Consider the following 20576-nt stretch of genomic DNA (forward strand, 5'->3'; position numbering starts at 1 on the left):
TATATCTGGAAGTATTAATGTGATTTTTGTATGGGTTTCTACAGAGGCATAAGAAACAATGTAAAATTTGTTTCTTTCACCCTGATTTTGTAGTAATAGTTTAGTCTCATTGAAAACAATATTTAGCATCTTCTTTAAAACTCTAAGTTCTTTATAAATATTACTGCTATTATAAGAATAATATTTTACCTGATAAATATGAAGAGAAAGTAATATTTTATATATAGCATAACTAATACTATTTTTCTTCTAGGTGTGATTTCTTACACAGAATATCTTTTTCTTTTATGTATTTTAACAAGTAAGTATACTCATTAAATCTATTTCTGGTTACAGTTTTCTTTCTCAAGCATAATCTTGGGAAATAAATTTTTTTTTAAATTAATTAATTTATTTTTTGCTGCATTGGGTCTTCGTTGCTGCACGCGGGCTTTCTCTAGTTGTGGCGAGCAGGGGCTACTCTTTGTTGTGGTGTGTAGGCTTATTGCGGTGGCTTCTCTCGTTGCGGAGCACGAGCTCTAGGCACATGGGCTTCAGTAGTTGTGGCGCACGAGCTCTAGAGCACAGGCTCAGTAGTTGTGGTGCACGGGCTTAGTTGCTCTGAGGCATGTGGGATCATCACGGACCAGGGCTCGAACCTGTGACCTCTGCATTGAAAATCAGTTTAGGTTTATCCAGGCTGTTTTGCAAAATTCATGTCTAAATGCCAGTGGAAAATGCTAAGCACAGTACTATCAAGGGTCAAAACCATAAATATTATTATGGCTTACGGTGTAGTAAATAAAATGCTCATAAATTATACACTTAATATCCTATATCAATCCCTGTGGTTGGATCTACATGGGAGCCTAAAGGTCAGGATGTGTAGTGATTTGTAAATTTCCTGCTACACTCATTCATTCAAATCACATTTTCTGCAAGACTAGTGTGAAAGAATGAGTCCTTTAACTAGTAAGTCTATAAGAAGACCCATCATACATCCTACAACAGCTTTATTATTATCTTCCTCTCATATACAGCAATTCTTATGAAGTACATGAAGGGTTTACTAAGATGTTCAGTTAAATTTCGTTGCATTTAATGGAGGAACTTACATGCTATAGTTCACAGTGCTCCAGCCACCTGACCTTTTTATTCCCTGAATTCTCACCTCAGGAATTCGTACTTTCTGCTCCCTCTACCATCAGTGCTTTTACTAAAGATCCTCAGGATAGTAAAAATCATTCAGGTTTCCTTTGAAATATGAAGACTTAGAGAAGGCTTACTTGACCATTCTCCCTAAAATAACTCCCTCTTCCATCTCTCCCCTTTTATCCCTTTACAATGTTTTATTTTCTTCATAGTACTTAAACTATTCGAAAGTGTTTGTTTACTGGTTTACATGTTTTTGTCTCTCTCCCCACAGTTGAATGCAAGGTCCACGATGGCAAAGATTTTATCTTTTCACATGGTAGCCTCTCAGAAAATAATTGGCAAATGAATGAAGAAAGGAGTGAAATAAAAGAATGTGGCTAGTGGAATTTCCAATTGTGGAGATTTATGGAGATGTGTGGAAACAAGAACATCAATAAAATTGTGTCATTAGAAACCAATCTTAAAATTCCTATACTTCTGTAATTAGAAAATTCACAGCCACTGTGTTATTTCTGAATTTAGTAATGGATGCTGTTATGTTGGAGTTCTGTTGCAGGAAATTTGGGGTGTGTGTGTGTGTGTGTGTGCTCGCACACATGTGTATTTCAAAAATTGTATATTTTTTTCTTGCTTTTTTCCTCCTGGCTCAAAGTCATTTAAAATGTTGGTGCTGAAGAAAAGCAAGTATTGTGCAGTTAGTTATAGGACAGCCTGAGGTTGTCCCAGAGTGGAAAGCCATTCTGATGATTTCAGTCCAGTCAGTGATGAATGCCACTGTGGAAAGTGGAGGAGTGGGTGCCAAGGAGTGTCTCAGAGACTTGTTTTACAGTTATCTTGTTAGCAGGACAACTTTAGATGCAAAATTAGAAGTTATAAGTGCCTGGACCAGCAGAGTGATGGGTCCGAGTAAAACAAAACTGGTGAGGAAAGCCACTTGTTGAGCTGGGACAGGGTTGGTTTAAGCATGTTGGAAAAAACACAGATAGTGGTTTTTGCTTACTACAGAAAGGGTAGGATCTTTGGATGCTGTGAATCTTCATTTGGAGTTCAGGACCCATCTTAGAAACTACTAAGAGTTTGAATTGAAAAGTTATGGGTGTCGTTTAGATTAGAACCAAGAAAAATGTGAAAAGAGGGCTGGCAGGAAGTGGGCTAGATAATCTATGTTACCTGTCCATAGTTTTCTCCCCTTTACTTTTTATTACTTTAACTTAATATTCCCTTCCAAGTAATGCTGGTGAGGACTTCTTTCTATGTGTCTTCAGATATTTTTAAAGCTTAAATCTTGGTTATCAGAGATGGTGTAACTTTTTATTTCTTTCTCAAGCGAATGATCATGAAAATAAGTCTAGATTCCTAAAATACGTGCAAAAAAATGAACTTCCATAAAAGACTGGCTTTCATTTCCATTATTTTCAGAGACAGCTATTACCCGTTAAGAAAGTAGAGCTGTGTGCTTTGTTTTTGCCGGGTTCACGGTTTCACAACAGGTAGTGGCAAGTGTATCTGTGAGAGGTCCTTTTTAAACTTTTTGCCAGTCATCTTAAAAGAGAAGGTCAGATGTTTTGAAAAAGGCATGTACACTGAGCTCCTCTTTGAAGGATACGTTCAAGTTTTCTTCTGTCCAGGTTTTCTTCTTTATGCCTTAGAAGTGAAAAGAGAAGAAGGATTGAATCTCATTATAGGGTTCATACAATTAAGGCAGTTCGTAATGTGTGAAAGTCTGATTTTCTCAGAAAAGGAGTTGTTCCTTGTATTTGGGGAGAATTAAGTATTCAAGCTCTCTGTATATTTCTGTATTTGAAGCCTCTAGAAGTTCAAACCCAAATATGTAATCTCTCATGCTTGACATTTTTTCGCAGGTTATTTCCATTATAATTTTCCCAAGATTTTAGACTGCTCCATTGTGTCATATTCTTATTTTTCCTTCTGTTCTAAGTAGCTGACATATTAAAAATACTTCAGATGTGATGAGCTGATATTTTCCTTTTAAACAAACTGACAGACTTTGGATAAGAAAGAAATATTTATCTTTGGAAGGAAGGTAGTCAAATTTTACTGTCAGTGCTATGCAACAGGTATCACACAAGTAGATTTAAAGTGTATTATCAATTGTGTTACTAAGTGTGCTAATTTATGAAGCAGAAATATATATACTTACATGTAGCTTTTATTATATTTAGATAATAACATGTTGCTTTTAATTTCTTGGTTAAAGAAAGTATTTCTGTATAGAATGTGAGTAATTGTTTATAACTAATGTGGATTTTTTTTACTTTAAAAACATTTTTTCATTTCACAAATACTTCTCCTGTTCTTTTCTGGCAGAGCCACATGCAGGTTTTAGAATAGCTTTCAACATGTTTGACACCGATGGCAATGAGATGGTAGATAAAAAGGAGTTTTTGGTGGTATGTATATTACAAGCTACATTTTATCAATAATTAAACATTGCTTACTTATATTTTTATGTTTTGCATTATTTAGAATACCGTTGTAGAAAAAAGAGTGAAAATTTTATGCTTTCACTTTAATTTGATAAAGTATATACTCATGTACTTTATTTTGAATGATTTTGTTTTTTTGCTGTGTTGGGTCTTTGTTACTGAACGCAGGATATTTCGTTGTGGCACGCAGGCTTCTCTCTAGTTGTGGCGTGTGGGTTTTCTCTTTGCTAATTGTGTCACGGGCTCCAGAGCACGTGGGCTCTGTAGTTTGTGGCACATGGGCTCTCGAGTTGAGGCCTCCGAGCTCAGTAGTTGTGGTGCATGGGCTTAGTTGCCCCGCGGCATGTGGGATCTTAGTTCCTTCACCAGGGATCGAACCCACATCGCCTGCATTGCAAGGCGGATTCTTTACCACCGGACCACCAGGGAAGTCCCTATTTTGAATGATTTTTACACTATAAAAAATAAATTATATTCAGCGTATAAAGATGCTTATAGTTGTTTACACATCTTCTGGAAGTTTGAAATGTGTCAGATGTTTTCCACTGGGTGGGTGACAAGCAATCCTGAGGTGTTATGCATGCTCAGTCTCTATCATATCAGCCACCCAATCACAGACAGCTCTTTGCCACAGGAACTCCCCTTCCTTCTCATTAAAGGATTTACGATTTTTCTTTCTCCTTTTCTCTTCCACTCATTGCTGCCTTGTATTCCAGTCTTAGCCCAATTTCCTACTCCCTTCTCCTGTCTTTGACCAGGGGCTGATCTCCAGTGGAGGGTAAGAGTGTTCTTGGTATTTGTCCTTCAGCCTTTCTCACCCGACTGGTCCCGTGTTGGTGCTGGTCTGGCAGCATCATCAGCTGCTCTCTCATCTTACCACCCCCACCTTCCAGAATTTTTCCATTGCTTTTTACCCCTGTGTCCTTTATCTACTTCTGTGACCAAATGCCTATTCTGTTTTTCTCCAAAACAGAGATTAACATTAGTTTACTCCTTCCAGTAACAACCTCTACCCTTAGCATTTATGTTTAACTCAATATTTACCTCTACTCTCCTAGTGAAAAGAGAAGGGAAAAATAACACAAATAGCCATTTAATTTTCTATTTTTCCTGTGTATCGAGCCAATAAAAATCCCTTGGAAAACCTCTTAAATAGCTTAGTATTTTCTTCAGAGGCTGGCGCATAGAAGAGAAACTATGCAGTCATTCTTTTCCATGGTAGGAAAGAGAAGAGAGAGAAATCCTCATCAAAAGCTAATTAGCCATTAAAAAGGAAGCAAGCTAACTAATATTGCGATCCATCAAAAGGCTTAATCTAATACCCATGTGGCCCTTGCCTGCGTACAGTGCCTGAGCAGGTCACTGGAGCTGGAACCACGAAGGGTCCCTCACTGCAGTGCTTTTCAGGATACGGGGGAGGTGAGAGGTTTCAGCTTCATTGCAGTAGATCGAGAGATGCACGTAACACCCTAAAATGGACAGGCTTAGTTTACTATAGTTCTGTCATGACAGCGTACAACTGTATTTTAGGACTTTCACAATGGGCCTAGTAATCTAAATAATTTTCAATAAAGTTTCTATGACAGCAGTGCCAAGTTCCACCCCACTGTCTTAAAGATTAACTTTTGGAACTCAGTTCATTGGAAGTTGCCTGTCTTTCGGAATCTTGTCTGTTTGTGGAGATGGGAGGTGAAAACATTCATGCAGAATTTCTATTTATTTCCACTGTACACTCTTACAAAAGTTGCCCTTGCTTTAAAGCGGTGGTCTCCTCTGCAGTGGCTGTGTACTAATAGTTTTTTGTTTGTTGTTTGTTTGTAAACAGCAAAGAGTATGGAAGTGGAGGTGGAGTTGGGCAAAGTTATATGTAGAGGTCTAAAATCTGCGGTCCTCCTGCCTATTTATGAAGTGATTATTAATAACCTTGCAAAAAATAAAAACTCTTTTCACTAAGAAAAAGTGTGGAAATAAGTTTATGTGTTAATAAAATCATTTACATTTTGTACTGTATATTTTAATTGTTATTTCATATCTTGGGAGGTAACACATTTTGACTTTCAACTATAGCCATACAAAGTGAAGTAAAGAGTTGAGATAGCTGTTCACGTTACACAGACAAGAGCAATGACCTTGTCAGAAAACTGATATAGAGACAGGATTAGGCTTCCATTTGTAAAATAGGATTTTAAAGAGGAAATAATGCCTTGTATAATGGTAGCTAACATTTATTGAGAAGTTAACTGTGTGACAGGCAATGTGCTAAGTAATTACTTGTAATATTTACTCTGTACAACATTATTTTTATAAGACCTATCGATTATATCTCAGTAAAGCTGGAAAAAACTGCTGCCCTAAGAGATTCTGTAAGATATTATCTTCATGTTCCTGATATGGAAAACAAGCCTTAAATAATTAGACTAACTTGCTGAAGGGCTTATACATGGAGAGCCCATGTTCCTACCACAATGATCAGTTACCTGAAAGAGACCTTAGAGGTCGTCTAGCCCATCTGCATTTCATATAGGAGCAAATTGGAGCCCAGCGAGGGTTGAATGACCTGTCCCCCATTATAAAATTAGTGTATGACAGAAGATGGGCTCAAGCCCAGACCCCTGAGTTCTGGTCCAATGTCCTTTATCCCTCAGTAGGCTTCATCTCTTTTTATGTGTATGCCACAGGCTCCACATCTTTGTCTTAGAGATAAAGTAAAACTATTTAATAGATCCTTTGGTACTGGGTTGCCTTTTTCTCAGGAAAAACATTGGTATCAGAAAATATATTTATACTAGTTTTAATGATCTTGGTATATGAAGCTAACTATTTTCTTTCTTTTTAGAATATACCTAGCACAGGGTGTTAGGTAGGTACCCAGAAACTCTTGTTGGATATTTGATTTTTGATTGTTTTTTTTTTTTCAGCTTCAAGAAATATTCAGGAAAAAAAATGAAAAGAGAGAAACTAAAGGAGATGAAGAAAAGCGTGCAATGCTGGTAAGAATAATTTATAATACTTTCAGGGGGGTTTTCTAGGCAAGAATTATTTGATTCATGTTGAGAAACAATAATTAAAGCCTGTAACTTTGGACCTGTCCCTTTCTTGAAAACTTTCTAAAGTTCTTATGTAGAAAAATTGCTTCAGTATTTATATGCTTTGATATCAATATTTATATCAAGTATTGATATTAAACATCTGTATCCATAATCACATTCATTAAATCATTTTCATCTGTATTGTTGTTATCCATGAGATTTGAAGGGTATATCATATAATAGATTAATACAGATCATTATGCATGTAAAAATTTAAAGGTGAATCGCAAAGATTTAATTATACCTGTGAGTAAATTTAGTGATGCTATAACAATATGAATGTTGAAGCAAAAACAAGGAAATAATATGTTTTTTTGCATTCATAGAAATATATATTATAGATTCTTCTTCTGGTAAGAGTAATGTTTTCATCTTATTCTGAAGGTAGAGTTAAGCAACATTTCCCTCCATTTTCCTACTAGTTTTCTTTTTTGCTTGTCCCAAGTATTTCAGCCTGACAACAACCCAGGTTCACATAATAAAAATAACACGCAGATACTGAGACCTTAGTATCAGACACTATACTAGGTGCTTTGCATGCGTTTTCTCATTTACTCTACCCAGCAGTTCCCTTATTATCTGTAATTATAGATGAGAAAACTGACAGTTGGAAAGGTTAAGTATCTTGTCCAAAATTCCATAGCTATTAAATGGCAAAACCAACATTTGAACCCATGGCTGGCCAGCTCCAAAACCTGCCCTTTTACCCACTGTATCATATTTCTTCCTCTGGTACTTAGATAGCAGAAACATGGTGAATTTTGTTGGCATGTAAATGATAATTGTTTAATTTGCAAATTCATGGCCCTGTGAAGTAGTTTAATTGGTCTATCTGGAATTCAAATAATTAACTTCAAAGAACTGCAACATTCTTTATTATTCTCGTTGTTATAAGGATATGTATTAGGTTTTTTTTAAACATGGGTTATCTGTAGCAGATGGGTGTCATATTCAGTCCCAGTAGATTTTTGAAGTATGTATTTATACTAATAAAAGCAGATTATCAGGATTATGAGTATATATTATTTCTTAGGATATTTGACTATGATATATTTATCAGTATTTGTTGAATCACCCCCAGTAGACTAATTATGGAAGACACTTATATCAATAGAAGACACTGTCTATAGATAATATACTAAAAGAGTAAACAGTTATTTTAATTTTGATGGATTACCCCCAATTGACTGGATAGGCAAGTTGTTAATAAAATGTCATTAAGGAGGTTGAATTATGTTAATGAATCTTTTGGTAAAGCTCAGTGATAAAGTAGATAGTATTTCAATGGATACAAATTTAACTGTTTATTTATACTAATTCCAGAAAGGACTTAATGGATCTTCCAGTAAAGTCACAATCCTATTCTAATCATTAACATTTACTAAAATACCTAAGTCGAGTAACAAAGGGAGAGAGGAAAGGGAATAATAATAGCAGACAACCCACATTGGGAAAAGCTACAGTGTCAGCACAAAAGCATCATTGCAGCCCAGGTAAAGTAAATTTAATACTGATGATTTAATGCAAATAATAGTGATATAGTAAAACTTCATTAAATTGGATTACTTAGGGAAAGTCTATCTGAATTATGAAATGTAAATTATATCAGCATACCCTAAATTGTATTAGTTTACATGAATATACGTAGATCAATGAAGCATTCTGTAGCAGATATATGGGGAAGGAGACCTGATTTAAAGAACAGATAAAAGTAACTTATAAGTAGTATATAACTTATTTATGTGTAAAGGAATGCTTGCTAAAGGCACTGATCTCCATGGGTACCTCAGAGGTGTTTATCTTACATAGCTTACAATTAGTGGCTCCTGAAATCTCATTTACAGAATTTAGCTCTCAGAACTATTTCTTAAAACAATTCAGAAATAATCTTTAGTACAACCTCTGAACTAAACAACACTCTAGGACAATACAGCTCTCTCCAAATATTTGTTACTGTGTTTAACAATAACAATAATTAGTGGTAACTTATTGTTAATAGTTGTCACATTTTAAATAATGCATATCTGAACTGATGAGATATTTGAGTTTTGAAGCAATTGAAATTTAGCTTATAGTGAAAATATATAGATTACATTAGGGAGACAGTGTAGCACAGACTCAAGAGCCAGGTTTTCCGGGTTTGACTATTAGCTCTGCCATTCATTACCTGGGGGACCTTGAACCAGGTCCTTAAATTTCTCTGTGCCGCAGTTTCTTCATTTGTACGAGAATAGGAGTAATAAGCACATGTGATTGTTATGGGGGTTAAATGAGCTAAAACATGTAGCCACTTAACAGTGTATGAAATATAATGAATACTCAAACAGATTAGCTAATTGTGAAACACGAAATTCTCTTTTAATTAGTAGAACGATACAGCTACTTTAAACTGAACATTACATACCCAAATCAAAATGTTAGCAAGACTAAATTGTAAAATATTTACATACCAAAATTAACTATGCTTCAGAAAGAAAGAGGGAAATGAACATAAAATTTCTTGGGACACTTATTATGTGCTAAGCTCTGTACTATATCCATTATAAATGTTACTCTCATTTAGTCCTCATTACACTTCTCTGAGGTAAGTATCATACCTTTTTACAGATGAGAAAACCATCTTAGAGAGGTTTGTTAACTTGCCTGAGGTCATGGCACTAAACAGGAGCAGAACAAGATGCCACTGTAGGTCTCATACCATTCCCACCACCATGCTGCTGCATCTAGATTTCCCCCTTATCCCACATGGAATCGCTGAAGCATGTCTCAGTAAAACTGCATACTTTGGAGGAACATGTTTTACTCAAAGCAGTAGTTCTATCAAAAAGTTAAAATGAAAGTGGTTGAAATGAGCACAAGTTCATTTAATGTTTAATTATATGAGATTTAAAAAACTTTGCTACTCATCTTTAACATTTATCCCACTTGTACTGTGTTTATGCTCTATATAGAATGTAGCATAATGATTTGCCCTTCCTAATTGATTATTTTGTCATCTTTTTCTTTTTTTCTTTTGCTATACTTGGGTTCATTCTGAAATGTGACACTTCATTTGGCCCTTTGTGCTCTATGTCAGCGTCTTCAACTTTATGGATACCATTCTCCTACTAATAGTGTATGTACAATACTTTAAATGTTCTTTATGTAAATAGTCCTCACCTGTTTTACTTGATAATGCTATTTCTCTGTATAAAGCCAGATCTGTTATTGAGCATGTTTAGGAATTTATCGAATATAATAATGTGCAACCAGGCCAAAAATTTTTATTTCCTTCCTAGATTTATGAGGAGACTAAAACTAACAGAGCAATCGTATATCTTTAGCTTTAGATTAGAATAAGGGAAAGGTGAGTGAAACAACCAAAAACTCTGGTAGAATAATTGAAATTTTATATTTTTCAGTGGTATTTGAAGAGTTAAATACAATTTATGGAGCAGATTCTCAGGCTATGCTCTTGCAGGACACAGGTATTTTAAGAACTGGATCTGTCCATCTGATATACAGTCTTAATTCTAATAAAGAAGATATTAATGGATAAACTTTTCTTAGTTTTCCGTATTTCTCCCAAATTTTTTTCTAAAACCTTTGATGCCTGCCTTCTGCCTATGGTCTATACAAAAGTCTGGTATAAGACGACACTTGATATGTTTGATATATCACTCTATCACATGTTACTTCTCAAAAAGGATTATGATCTTCAGACTCACCTTTTCCTGAAAAAGTTGGGAGTTCCTGCAAGTGATCTTCCAACTGTACTCTTCTCACACTACGCTTTCCTTCTTTCCTTTCTCCTGGAAAGTCAGAGCTTGTTGGTTAGCCCAGCTACTACACAACTAAGAGTAGGCCATGGCCCCTTTTGAATGTAAACATGCACAGTCCATTTGATTTCCCCAAGGATCCTTAAGTCACTTAGAAGGATCCCTCAAATTATACAAATTACACCTGAGAGAAGCTCTTGAATTCAGGGTGACTGACTCAGAATTGTCCTGCTGAAAGTGTTCCAGTTATAGTGTAAACTCTAGGTGTGTTGCCTCCTATATTGTATATTTAATAAAAATTCCAAACTATAAAAACTAATTCTGTTCTTGATTTAAGTATACACTGAAGGCTGATTCAGCATAAGGTAAACCTAAGATATCTTGTCTAAGTCACAAGGAATGGACCTAGAATGGGTTGCAAAACAAGCCAAGTCCATGGGAACCTTATGACTGACTAATTGTTTTGATCCCTTACGAGATACTTTAAATTTTTTCTGCAAAATTCACTACTGTTTTCCATGAAATAAAGTCTACCATTTTCTTAAAATTTTTAAAAGATTCCTCTGTTAATTATTTCAAAAATATATAAGAATGTGTAAGATGAAAATCTCATAGATTCTAATGCCATATGCCCTGTGAAACTTAATAAATGTTAATAATAATTATGACTTTTTAATTTATTTTTCTAACCTAATATGTCATTGCATGAATCATTTTTCCAACTGTGGCAATTTATATTTTTCTTTTAAACTTATAAATTTCATACAGGTGACAAATGGTTTTCTAAAAAATACATTTCAGAGTAATATTGTTAAAAGGAAATAGGTACTAATATAGCTCTAGTTTAAGCTACATATGCAAATTGTAGTCACTTAGACATTAAGAGAATAATACTGAGAACCAGATTTAAATTACGTATTTCATTTATATTATGCTTACTTATATAATAGGAAGGTAATTTACATTTTGTTGTGATAATATATATATATTTTATTTTACTGAAGGCATCTTTGTTTTTCATCTAAGAATGTAAAATACATATTTTAAAGTGATATAACTCGATGTCATTTTTTTATCCCCAGTCTTAAATGTATTACATGATGTTTCAACTCCCTTAGTTTAGTTGGCTATATAAACTGCCTTTTTTTCATATAATAGGAAAATTTTTGCTTAGAAAGGAATGATTATTTTCAAAAAAAATGCAAGCAAACAAGGAAGATTTATTTAAAATTAAAAAAAATTCAGACAGCCTGAACATTTATATGAAATATCATTGATGTATGTTTTCACAAATATATTAGTATAACGTTATGAATTAACAGGCAGTTTTCTGCTAGTTTCCAGAATTGTAGATCAACTGGAGCGATAAAGGATCTAATTTGAGTGTAGTTCGTGGAGCTGAATGTAACCTAAGATTCTATCTTTAGGAAGAAGTTCCTTCAGGAAAGGCAGGGCCTCTGGATTTTACTGTAGAGACAGAGATTCTGTGGCCTCTGTAGTAACCTGTTCCAAAAGTTAATCACCCTTACAGTAGGTTCTGCCTGTATTCTGTCAAATTATTCCTTGCTGCAGTGGAAGATTGAACATACTTTTTTGTATCCTGGAAGATAGTTACCTTACAGCCTTTTCTCTTCCAAACAACCCTGATTCTTTTCATATTTCTCATATAGTCAGCTCTTGATTATCTTACTACAGTAATGAAAAGAAATATAAAACATTCAAAAGAATAAATAATGCAAAAGTCAAGTATATTTGACTTTGACATACCTTATATTTTACAAATTTTTTAAAGATTATCTTTATTACCCAAATTTCATTGTAGTCAAAAAATATAACAATTTTTATATAATTTTTTGACATGGGTTGAACTTGTTTTATGGACTAAAACAATGTCAATATTCATAAATGATATGTGTTTGAAAAGAATGTGTATTCTTCAATTTCGGGTACAGGGATGTAATATATATATGACCAAACATATTAATTATATGTTTTAAATGTCTATCATTACTAATGTTTTTTTCTGCTGTTCTGTCAAATAGTGTGTTAAATTACACATTACAATGCTAGACTTGTTAATTTCTACTTATAATTCTGGTTTTATTTTATATATTTCAAAGCCTTCTTATTACCTGTATAAGAATATAGATTACTTAAATCGTCTTAGCAAGTTAAATCTTTGATTATATACTATCCCTAGATCTCTAGAAATGTGTTTGTGTTAAAAATCTATTTTATTGTCAAAATAAATATACTACGTTTGTTGTTATTCACATGTTATTTTCCATTTTGTGTTTTTTATTGTCTATTTTTACCTCTAGTGATAATGAAGCTTTCCCTGATTTTTTTATTTTTTTTAATTTTTTTAATTTTTGGCTGCATTGGGTCTTCGTTGCTGTGCCTGGGCTTTCTCTAGTTGCAGCGAGTGGGGACCACTCCTCGTTGCAGTGCGTGGGCTTCCCATTGCGGTGGCTTCTCCTGTTGCAGAGCACGGGCCCTAGGTGCGCAGCCTTCAGTAGTTGTGGCACGTGGGCTCAGCAGCTGTGGCTCACGGGCTCCAGAGCGCAGGCTCAGTAGTTGTGGCGCACGGGCTTAGTTGCTCCGCGGCATGTGGGATTCTCCCGGACCAGGGCTCGAACCTGTGTCCCCTGCACTGGCAGACGGACTCCCAACCACTGCGCCACCAGGGAAGCCCCTCCCTGATTTTTTAAATATGTATTTTAGTTCAGAAATATACTGCTGATAGAACGTAAATATAAAAACAAAAAACAATAAAAGTTTAACTACTATATAATATAGATCAAGAAATAAAACATTGCCTTTGCCGTACCCCAGAAGCCCCTTCATGTGTCTCCAATCATAATCCCTTCTTCTCCTTCAAAAGATAACCACAATCAAGACTTTTTATGTCAATTATTTCTTTGCTTTGCTTTGAGGTTTTATGACCTACTTATGTATCCTAAACAATATAGTTTAGTTTTGCCCATTTTTGATCTTCATATAAATGGGATCATATTAAATGAGTTTTTCTATGTGTTGCTTCTTTGACTCATCATGATTGGCAGCTTCATCTGCGTTATTGTATCTGGTCCTAGTTCATTCACTTTTATTGCTATAAGCAGCAGTGCTCAAACGTTTTGGTCTCAGGACCCCTTTACATTGTTGAAGATTATTGAGAGTCCAAAAGAGCTTTTGTTTATGTTGGTTATATTCATCTATTTTTGCCATATAAAAACTAAAAAAATTATAAATATTAATACATTTAAAAATAATTTTTAAAACTCTCATGTTACCATAAACATTTTTTATGAAAGATAATGTCAAAAATATTGTGAGGAAAGTGGTATTTTTACATTCTTTGTAAATCTCTTTAATGTCTGACTTAGTAGAAGACCGCGGGTTTCTCATAGATGCTTCTGTATTCAATCTGTTGCAGTATATTGTTTTGGCAACAAATACTATCAATTGTTTCCCTTGAAGCAACAGGCTCACTTGGTTCATCTTCCAAAAAGATGCCTGCCACATACCAAAGTCTAAATAACCATAGTTTGTGTATCTGTTGTTCTTTCAAGTAAAAGTGATGGTTCATGAAAAAAGTGGCTAGTCTACCTTGCAACACAAACCACCGCATAGGTGTTTTTTCTCAAGGCAACCATAGTACTTCATTAGACAGAAGTGCTTTATGCATGCTTCCCTTCACACCGAATGTTAAAAAGATGTGTGCTCAAAGATTAAATTAACACAATTATGAGTTTTATTCTTCAGCAAGTACATTCTTAAGTGAAACTTTTTTTTTAAATATGAGTATATGACTGAAGAATGTGACAACTTCTGAAGAATGTAATGACTTTGGTCTTTGGTGCTGTCATTGTACTAAGGCTTCAGCAATTTTACCCACCATTGCTTTTGTACCAGTCAACACAGTACAAAAGGCAAATAATGTGTTTAAGATGCTTTAAGATACATCTATATTATGTTTTGTCCAGTATTTTTCAGTTATTCTCAGTGAGAAGATTGGCACTGTTTTTTCTAGTCTGTCATTGCTAGAAGCCTGGTTTATCATTTACAACCTCTCATTTTCCTTATATTTTGGATGTGTCTTTTTTAAAAGTATATTTTGTGTATTTTATCGGTTCCTTTTTATCTGGATTGATAATATATGATTTTTAATTGGAAAATTCAGTCAATTTACATTACTGTGATTACTAACTTATTTGGATTTATTTTAGCCATTCTATATACTGTTTTTTTTTCTCTTTTCTTACTTTCTTTTACCTGGGTTACCTGGTAAAAGAGGTAACCCTGGCATTACCTGGGTTTATTTTGCATTTAGAAGACATTCACTATATTTCTTTTCTTTGTGTAGTTATTTTTGAAATTTTAATAAGAATACTTAAAATAATAAAGTCTTAGATTAGGCCATATCTTTATTCTCTTTCTCAAAAATAGAGTTTAAAAGTTCTTTAATACCGTTCTTTCCTCTCCTGGCATGGGTACTTAAAGTTGAATAATGTTTGCCCTTGTCTTTTTAATCCCACAAGTTAGACTTATAAAATATGTATCATTCATGTTTGTTTCAAATTACATATATATTTGCTCTTCTTTACTCAGTATTTCCCTCTTTAATCTCACCCCTTCCTAAATCTCATAATCTTATACTCACAAAGTATATCCTCAAGTGATCTTCTAATAAATTTTTTTAAAAACCCTCTCTCTGGAAATCTCTTTTTTTCCCTTTATTTTTTTCCAGTTTATTGAGATATAATTGACATATAACATGGTATCAGCTTATGGTGTACAACATAATTTGATATATGTACTTATCACAAAATACCACAATAAGTTGAGTTGACATCCATCCCCTCACATAGTTACAATTTTTTTTTCTTGTGATGAAAACTTTAAGACCTATTTTCTTAGCAACTCCTAACATACAGCACAGTATTATTAACTGTAGTCACCATGCTTTACATTACATCCCCAAGACTTACCTATCTTATAACTGGTAGTTCGTACCTTTTTACCACCTTCACCCCTTTCCCTACCACCATCATTCCCACCTGCCTTTGGCAACCACCAACCAGCCTCTTCTGTTTCTATGGATTCATTTGCTTGTTTTAATTGAGATAGAATTGGCATATAACATTATATTAGTTTTAGGTGTATAATATAATGATTCGATATATGTTTACATGATGTTATTTTGAAAGAATTTTACTATATATATTATTATGGGTTGACACTTATTCTCAGCAAATTGTGGTATCATCCCAATCTTCTGGCTTCTATTGCTGGAAATGAAAAGTCAACTCTGGGTCTAATTATTATTCTTTTGTAGGCAATCTGTTCTCTTTCTGGGTGCTTTTAAGATTCTGTTTGCCTTTGGTATTCTACAGTTTTATTACAGTCTGTCTCTCTTTTTGCTTGTATCTATCATGAAATGTATTGGGCTTCTTAAATATGAGGACTGTTTGCTTTCATTATTTCTTGAATATCCACTGCCAATATGTCTCTGAAGATTGCCTCTTTCCCATTTTCCCTAATATTACTTTCTAGAGCTTTGATGGATATTCATGTTTTAGTGTCTCTTAACTCCTCTTTAATTTGCCATATTTTTTATCTTTTCACACTGCATTCTGTATACTTTATTCATATTATCTTCAAGTTCACTGATTTTCTCTCTAGCTATATATAATATGGTATTAAATTTCAGTGGTTCATTTTTCATTTCTAGAAGTTTTATTTGGTTCTTTTTTCTAATCAGCCTAATAATTTTTGGTAGTCCCTTTTTCCTAAAAAGTCCTGTCAAATACAACTTCATCTTCTTTAAACTTACTAAACTTATTTTGTATTCCATATCTAATAATTTCAATATATGGAGCCTGCAGCTCTGGTTCTATTGTTTGTTGTTTCTGCTGGTTCCTACTTATGGTGGCTTACGTTCTTTTACGTTTAGTAATTTCCTATTATGAGCATGTATTTGTTGGAATGCATCTGTGTGGATTCTGTAAGGGCTGGGTTAAGGGTGTGTTTTTCCTGGGAAGACTTGTGTGTGTATGTTTGTTTCTGCGATACATTGCAGGTACCTGCAGTCCCATGTAACTTTAAATTACAATTCTCGGGTTATGGTTTCTCAGGCCACACTTGTCATAGTGGGGACAGATTATAAAGATGTAGTTTTCTTTTGTTTGTTTATATTTTTCTGTGTTTTTAAATATCACTAATAGCAAAGGCAGTTTACCACCTGATTCTATGGGCTAATATTTTGGGATTTTTTTTCCTAGTTTGCCTAACCTCTGCGTGTAGCCTTTCTCAGACCCTTACTTTATATATAGGGTATTTACCTGTCTGCACATGGACCACTTTAGGGAGCCTCTGTTCTGCTTACCACAGTGATGGAGTCCCATCTCTAAATCGGTCTTTTTTCCCCTAACTTCCTTTTTCTTCCTTCCTTCTAGCTTCCCTTTCTCCCTTATTTTACTTCCTTCCTTCTTTCCTTCTGTCTTTGCTTGAGCTGCTATAACAAAAGTACCTTCAAATGGGTGGCTTATAACGAATAATCATTTTTCATAGTTCTGAGAGCTGGGAAGTCCAAGATCACCAAACAGCAGATTCATTGTGGCAGCTGATGAGGGCCTGCTTCCTGGTTCATAGGTGGCACCTTCGCACTGTGTCCTCACATGGTGGAAGGGGGCAAGGGAGCTCTCTCAGACCCCTTTTCTAAGAGCACTAATCCCATCCATGAAGGCTCTGCCCTCATGACCTAATCACCTCCCAGAGGCCCCACCTCCTCCTAATACCATCACCGTGGGGGTTAGGATTCCAGTATATGAACTTTTCACACTATGGCTCCCTCCTTCCTCCCTCTCTTGCTCTTTTCCTTCCTTCCTCCCTCCCTCCCTCCCTCCCTTTTCTATGCTCAGAACATACATTTTTTCCTATAGAGATCCGTGTCAATATAGTTTGTCAAACCAATTTTATCCCTTCATATGTTGTAAGTATGAATAATGTCATCACAGTCTGTGTGGGTGGGGTAGGGATGAGGGTGACCAGGGTTTGGAAGTAGGGGAGAGGCCTGGCTTCACCAAGCAAGTCACTCCTGTTACCCTCCTAATAATAGTGTAGTGAGCCTTATTTTCTAGTTAGGTTGGTTTAGCAGTCCTTTTCTTGACTATATACTGCCTTTCTACGTTACAGTTTAAAAATATATCCACATTCAAAATATTTAGATAACTTTGCAGAGTATTTAATCTAGTTACCATTTATTGAGGTTCTGCTATATCTGTGTAAAAGAAAATGAACTGTGTTAGTGCTACACTCAGTTAATTTTACTTGGTTACAGCTTATTTAGTTGCTAAAGGGGGTGACGAGTAGATTCTCTGCCACATTGCTACATTTACACTTATGGTAATAAATCCATCTATGTTATATAAGTGATTCCTGCTTAATAATACTTTATTATTAACATTTTATTAAGTTTATTAAAATATGGGCAGTAGGCAGTGTTTTCTAGTTCATAATAATGAATTAAAACACAGATCTTTGAAATAATTCCCAGATGCTTATAATTTTATTAGTGGCACTGGACTTTTGAAAACTAACACACACACAAAAATAAGAGTTCTCTCATCATCAGCCACTCCCTCCTAAATTCATCATGCAGCATTTTCTTCTCACAATAACCCAAAGAAGACCAAGCCTGAGAATCTGTGAAACCTTCCCTGGTAAATCCTGAGAGAAACCACATTTAATTATTTTTGTTTATAGAGACCCAAGTTAAGCTTGTACTTCTACATTTCACGTAAAGATTAGACTACACTTCTTAATTCTGATATCGCCTGCTTTAGACTAGCCTGTACCGAGATAGAAGCTAGTGCTCTGTCCTTGGAATAGATCAGAAAGTACCTGATCTATTTACAATAGACACCAAATCCCTGATCAGCTTTGAGTGGTTTGCCTTAAACGTGCATATTTTTTTGTGACAAGTTTTTGATTAATTTAAATTTACTTTCTCTAAAGTATGGATATGGTCATTTTGATTCTTCGCTGCACTAACATAATATATGCTAACCAACAATGATTCATTTTTAAATTAAGCTGAATTTTTATAGGTTGCTATAAAATTACCAAAATCTTCTCCAAATGAATTTACTTCACACAAGGTGTGAATAAAATTTTTATTTCACACTTTATTAGAAGTTATATATGTTTCATTAGAAGGGCATGGGGCAGGGGTGAAGAATGTGATTCTTATTGACAAAGCCACATTGTACTTAGAAATAGTGGTTATATACCATTACACCTTTGAAAATGCCCTGGGTTTACCAGTGATGTAATATGATACTGCTGTGTGCAGCAGAAAACAAAAAAGGTAAGCTAATGTGTTTTCTTTTCAAGGTTGGCTAGAAGAGATTTAAACTGTATAAATTATCATTGTTTCTGACTATTCTTTAGATTTCAGTTGTGCTTCTTAAAACTTCTACAGGTACTTAAAACAGATGCTGAGGAACTTGTCTCCAGAAGCTATTGGGATACACTGAGACGTAATACAAGCCAAGCACTCTTTTCAGACCTCGCAGAGGTATAATTAAACCTCAACCAGGTCCTTGTACTATTTGCCATTTTGTTAATCTAGTCCTCATTTCATTTTCGAGTCATAGCGATGAAACCAAAAATATATTTTATATTTTCTCTTTTTCTCCAGTAAAGCAGTAATTCCTATATATAAATTGGTATATTTGAATATGTCAACTGTGCTGGCAGGGGCGGCAAGGTCACCTGTAATAGCCCATGGTAAATCCACTCGCTTCTTGTAGAAAACACGACTTTCCAACTTAATTAAAAGGAAATACTGTTCTTTTTCACTTAAAGGTCACTTTCAGGAAATTTGAAGATACTATTTTATAGTTTCACTGAATCTTTTAACCTTATAATTTGCAATGTTACATGAAGTGCTGTAACTTCTAACTTGGTAAAAGATAGATAATGCTTTAGAGTTATGGTAGATTTAAAATCAAATTTCCTAACATTAATAGCGAGTGGCTTACCAAGGGTGGGCATGGGGGAGGTGTGCTAACAGCTGTCAGTCAGGGAAGGGAGGACATTTTACCTTGACATTGGTTAGGATTGCCAGTGTGTGGAAAATTAAAAGTAGACTGACCATTATATCATGCACTATTGTTTTCGGATTCCACAGAGACACATACCTTTTTGCTGCACTCAGGTGGACTGTTCCCACCACCCCACTCTCATTATGGCACTGTTAATAGGGATTTGTCACTTTAAAAGATGGGCTATGTCTTGTAGATTAAATATTTTTCTATGTTCCCTATTAAGAATTTTTAAGAACTTTATTAGAGATGGCTGTCTGGCTTACCACAAAGGACTTTTCAGTAAATACCAAGAGATGTATTTTTTCATTATCTTTTTCTCTTGAAAGTTGGCTTCTCCTTTCTTTTTCTAAAGTTTGACTTTTAAAAGTTATACTTAAAAATATCTAGAGAAGTAAACTGGAATGAATTCTGTTACCCACATAGACAGTGTTACTCAGTGGACACCTCTAGAGCAGGGCAAACACTTGTAAATGTTAATTTTGTCACTTGTGCACAATTTTAAAGTCCTAAAACAAATAAATAAAGCATTCTGCCCTACATATAGTCTGTCTGTGATATGTAAATATGATGTAATTATGACCAGCAATTATTAATCTTTAAAAATTACCTTTCAAATTTTAGCTATTTTTAGTCATAAAGTGCTAGTAGATAGTCCATTTACACATATTTTAGAAGTGCTTAATTCTGTAATCATTTATGTAGGCATATAGTAGTCAGTGCCTAAAAGTAAGAGCAATGGAGGACACTAGTCCTTAGAGTCCCTACAAGCCTGCTGTGCCCAGCTTCAAATTAGCAGTCGTGTCCTGCTGTCTCTTCCCACCATAGGCTGTCCACCTCTCAGCCTCCAACTGATCTTCAATCCATTTAACTCTGCTAGAAATTCTCACAGTTAGGCACAACCTGCTTTTTATATGTCAAATTTAATTTAAATCTTGGTAATATCAGAAGACCAGTCAGCTCTTACACATACTCAAAGATCTTTTATAAGATTTGCGTAAGATCTTTTGAAGATGTTTATTGCTGCATCTGATGTGT

At 34.7% G+C, this 20576-nt stretch overlaps 1 protein-coding gene across 3 annotated transcripts in view; it reads left to right on the top strand.

Annotated features, from left to right (window-relative positions):
* MICU3 (mitochondrial calcium uptake family member 3) overlaps window positions 1-20576 on the top strand; it is a 94124-nt gene that overhangs the window by 50621 nt on the left and 22927 nt on the right. For all 3 annotated transcript variants that reach the window (XR_009538265.1, XM_060136490.1, XM_060136489.1), the window contains exons 5-9: window positions 254-301; window positions 3463-3545; window positions 6500-6571; window positions 9747-9785; window positions 18914-19009. Coding sequence is in view for 2 of the 3 variants with exons in the window: in XM_060136490.1 (XP_059992473.1) it covers window positions 254-301; window positions 3463-3545; window positions 6500-6571; window positions 9747-9785; window positions 18914-19009 (338 nt within the window). In the remaining variant the exon portion in view is untranslated. The remainder of the gene's footprint in view (window positions 1-253; window positions 302-3462; window positions 3546-6499; window positions 6572-9746; window positions 9786-18913; window positions 19010-20576) is intronic.

The sequence above is a fragment of the Lagenorhynchus albirostris genome, chromosome 21 (assembly GCF_949774975.1).
Source record: "Lagenorhynchus albirostris chromosome 21, mLagAlb1.1, whole genome shotgun sequence".
In the NCBI taxonomy this organism is placed as follows: Eukaryota; Metazoa; Chordata; class Mammalia; order Artiodactyla; family Delphinidae; genus Lagenorhynchus; species Lagenorhynchus albirostris.